The sequence below is a fragment of the Microtus ochrogaster genome, chromosome 4 (genome assembly GCF_000317375.1).
Source record: "Microtus ochrogaster isolate Prairie Vole_2 chromosome 4, MicOch1.0, whole genome shotgun sequence".
NCBI lineage: Eukaryota > Metazoa > Chordata > Mammalia > Rodentia > Cricetidae > Microtus > Microtus ochrogaster.
In genome coordinates, this window is record NC_022011.1 from 45010568 (window position 1) to 45014857 (window position 4290).

General features: G+C 48.9%; 1 protein-coding gene across 1 annotated transcript in view; it reads right to left on the reverse strand.

Moving 5' to 3' along the window:
• The window catches only part of Aif1l (allograft inflammatory factor 1 like), a 26565-nt gene that overhangs the window by 5515 nt on the left and 16760 nt on the right, over positions 1 to 4290 (reverse strand). The window contains exon 5 of the mRNA XM_005346092.3: positions 397 to 559. Coding sequence (XP_005346149.1) covers positions 397 to 559 — 163 coding nt within the window. The remainder of the gene's footprint in view (positions 1 to 396; positions 560 to 4290) is intronic.

Genomic DNA, 4290 nt, shown 5'->3' on the forward strand with positions numbered 1-4290 from the left:
AAAAAAAAAAAAAAAAACAAAAAACCAGGCAGTGGTGGCACACACCTTTTACCCCAGCACTGGGGAAGCAGTGGCAGGCGGATCTCTGGGAGTTTGAGACCACTCTGTTTTACATAATGAGTTCCAGGACAGCCAAGGTTACATAGAGAAACAATGTATCAAAAAAACAAAACAAAGCAAAAAGACAAGACAGTGCCGCCACTTTGTCATTCATGAAGCCTCCCTTGGGGTTTACCATGCACCCCAATAAAAACTAATCTCTCTAGGTAAGGAAAACAGGCTCTGAAAACTCCATATCTTCACTCGACAAGTAGCACAATGAACGGTCCACCACTAGGGGATGGCCAAGGTGGCCTCAGCCCGGGGCCTCTCCCCATGAGGTGTGGAGATACTCACAGTTTGAGGACAGCCGACCGCTTGCCCAGCATCATGTTCACGAAGTCGCGGTAGGAGATGGTATCACTGACACCGCCTGTCACCTCCGAGATCATCTTCTTCATCTCCAGATGGGTCTTGGGGACCCCCAGCTTCTCCATCATCCTCTTTAAAGACATTAGATCTGCCAGGAGGAAAAGCAGATCTGTTGAGTGGAGACAGGACACTGCGGGCCTGCAGGGAGCCAGAGATGCCCCCTTCTTCCTGCACTGCACAATTAGTGGCCGCCTCTCCCCGCAGGCTGCAGCCGGTGATGATTCCCCTGGGGAGGCAGGAATGAGTCCTCCCTGCTCTCTTCAGAGGCAGTAAAGGCCAGCAGGTAGCTACCTGGGCTTCGACAGTCAGATTTGGTCTGGGATCAAGCATCACTCTTCTTGGCTGGGGGTCCTGGGGAAGATTGCATCACCTCTCTGGGATGAGAGGTGACACAAGTCTCCAACCCCAGCAGCTGAAAGGCTGGGACAGAAGGATCACTGCATGTTTGAGATCAACCTGGGCTACATGTTGAAGAAGGCCTAGGGAGATGGCTCAGTCAGTAAGTTGTGCAAGCACGAGAACTGAGTTCAAAGCCCCACAGCCCAAATAAATACTCAGGCACCCTGGCCCAAGCTTATGATCTCGGGGATGGGGAGTCAGAGACAAGAGGATCCCAGAGACACACTGGCCACCCAGTCTAGCCAAGTCAATAAGCCCCAGTTCCAAAATAAATAAATAAACAAATAGATAAATAAATAAGCAAATAAATAGGAAAGCCATTTAGAAGACCCTGATGCCAACCCCCTCTTCTACACCCAGGCACACACAGGTGCACATGTATATGTGTGCACACACACAGGCAAGCACATACACACAATCAGTTTCAAGGAAAAAGAAAACAGAAGAAATGGTGATTAGGCTTATGTGGACATGATATACACAATTCTCTCCCAAAGGGGCCTCTGAGTTAGGGTGAGCCAAGGTGCCTGGGAGTTAGCCTGACTCCGGGCATTGAAAGTCAAACTTTCTCTGGCACAGCACACAGAGATCATCGCCACCTGCCGCTTCTATTCTGCTGCTGTAGGACTCTCCAAGGCTAGAAGGGACAGGGAGCCAAAAATACCCCTCAGAGCAGGAAAAGCAACAAAAGTACAAAATAGAAGAAAAACAAGGGAGGCACCAAAAAGCCCTTCCACCCCAGGGGCCTCTGCCTGATCTCTGGCTCCCACCAACATCTGAGGCTATTTCCTCAGAACCGTTCACCCGAACAATGGATCAGCAAAAGGGGGGGGGGGCAGATCTCAGCGCTGTGAGCAGGGCTGAGGTGGGCAGCACTTGTGCATGGCTCAAAGTTGCTAGGCTTTCCAGGCTCTTCTGTGGAAAAGAGCTTGGGGCACACACGCTGCCTACCTTCAAACTAGCAAGACTTCTCCTGGAGACATGGGGCAAGGGGATGCTGAACACCTGACCCACTGTGTCTCCCTCACTGGTGAGATTTACTCTACAGACAACCAATGAAGAGGACCAGATCCATCTAGAGAGATGGTTGCTGTGAGCTGATCAACAGCAGTTAAAATAGAAACAGTAGGCTGGCAGGACAGCTCAGCAAGATGGGTAAAGGTGCCTGCTGCTGCCGCTCCTGAGATACTTTAATCCCTGGAACCCACATGGTAGAAGGGACCTGACTCCTTCAAGTTGCCCTCTGACCGCCAAACACGTGCCGTAGAGGTCCAGCCCCTCCACGCAAACAAATAAATAATAAATGTGGTTTAAATTTTTTAAAACCCAGAAATAGTAACCCAGATGTGGTAGTGCATGCCTGTAGACCCAGCACTGGGAAGGCCGAGGAAGGGGAACTGCTTGAGGCCAGCCTGAGCTAAATAGTGAATTCTAGGTCAACCATGGCCGGAAAGACAAAAACTAAAAAACAACCTAAGAAACCCACTGAAGATATAGCTCAGCTGACAGAGCATGCTGCAGGCACACAGCTCTGGGTTCCATCCCTTGCCCCGTACAAAGTGAGCATGATGGTGCATGCCTGTAATCCCCACACAGGGGTCATCCTCAGCTACATACTGAGTTACAGGCCAGCCTGGGCTACCATGAGACCTGTCTCAAGAGAAAAATATGAAACCATCTACAGTCTAAAATTCTAAATGGTGGCTTTTCAAGTGTTGGCTGGACGCCTTTGGCTCCATTCACACAATGGAATATCCTGGGAAGGACAGAGCAACAGGGAACCTGCTCAGAAGCAAACACAAGGACTGAGCCCACGCCCTGACATCAGGGACCCATCAAATCCTTTCACCTCTGAGTCTTGGTTTCCCACCCACAACCTGAGGGTGACTGACAGCCTGGACCATGGCCCAGCCCTGCTGGTGAAGATCAAGCTACCGTTTCCTGCCTGGATGTAGGTGCCCTGGGACTTCTGTGTCTCTGTCACCCCAGCACCTTGACAGCAGGAAGTTCTGCTGGAAGTGAGAGGCAGTGTCTACGCCCCCTGTCAACTGCAGGACAAGGGACAACAAGACAGACTTGGAGAGAACGGAGCAGCAGCCCCTGAGTCCAGGAGACAAGCAGCCTTTGCAGGCCTGGGCGGGATGGAGCGCCAGGCTCTAGAGTGGGAGGCCGTGGAATCCAGCAGGGAAGCACACCAAGAAGGTTCCCAGGCAGTGAAGCTAGGCCAAGCGTGGAAGGAACCAGGGCAGGCTTTGCCTAAGGCAGGATAGAAAGATAGAAGATGAAGGGGCTTGAGGAGGGGGAGGAGCCCCTTGGCCCTGAGGATATGCCTTAAGTCACACACTGGCAAAGAGTCAAGAATTTCAACCCAAATGACAGGAAAAAAAGTGCTGTGAAGATTGCCTGCATAGAGAATGTATTCCAGTCCCCAAGAGACTCCTAACAAGACCTATAGAACAGTCGGCCAGCCATGCACGCAGACAGACCATGTGTGACAGCTGAAGTTAGCTTTACCAGCACACCATGTTGTCTGTCCTGAGAAAAATCTCTCAGACAAGATCACAAGCCCTGTTTATAGTCAGAACGCGTCTTGACCTCCTAGTGACCCGTGGATGTTAAGAATTCCATTGACCTTGGTGACCTACAACTTTATCTTTTTAGCGTGTTAAGTCTGTAACAGTACACTCATGAAACTCTGTAAAATCTCACTTATGAAATGACGAATTCTTCTGATAAGTATGAAAAAACATTTTTTACTTAATCTTTCAAACTTAGATATTGATTATACCCTTTGAATAAAGTAATGTCAAAAGTCACCAAAATCATATAGCTAGCTATTGTTAAGCCGGGCTGCTCCTTTCTTGGCAGCTTCTGCTTGTTTTGTGCAAGCGACTCTCTCTCGAGAAAACTACACTACTTCCACTACTCTCCTCTTTCCTTTCTATTTTTTACTATACTTTTAAAAAATGGTGTGTGTGAGTGCACACACGTAACCACAGTTCCCACAGAGGCCACCAGAGGGTGCCAGATCCCAGGAGCGGGAGTAAGAGTTATTTATAAAGCCCTTCACGTGGGTGCTGAGAACCAAACTCAGGTCCTCTGCAAGAGCAGTATACACTTTGAACTGCTAAGCGATCTCTTCAGCCCTTTCTTTGTATTTTCAATTTTTAAGACATATTTATGTGTATGATTTTTTTTTATGTGCACTGTGTATGCTGTGCACTCAGGCCAGAAGAGGACAGTAAACCATTTGGAACTAGAATTACTGGGGGTTGTGAGCCATCATGTGGATGCTGGAAAATGAACCTTGGTTGTCTGCAAGAGCAGCCAGTGCCCTTAACCACTAAGTCATCCCCCAGTCCCCGTTGTTTTTTAGTGAAGTGAATTTGGAGTTTACAAAGAGGTTTTTTTTTTTTTTTT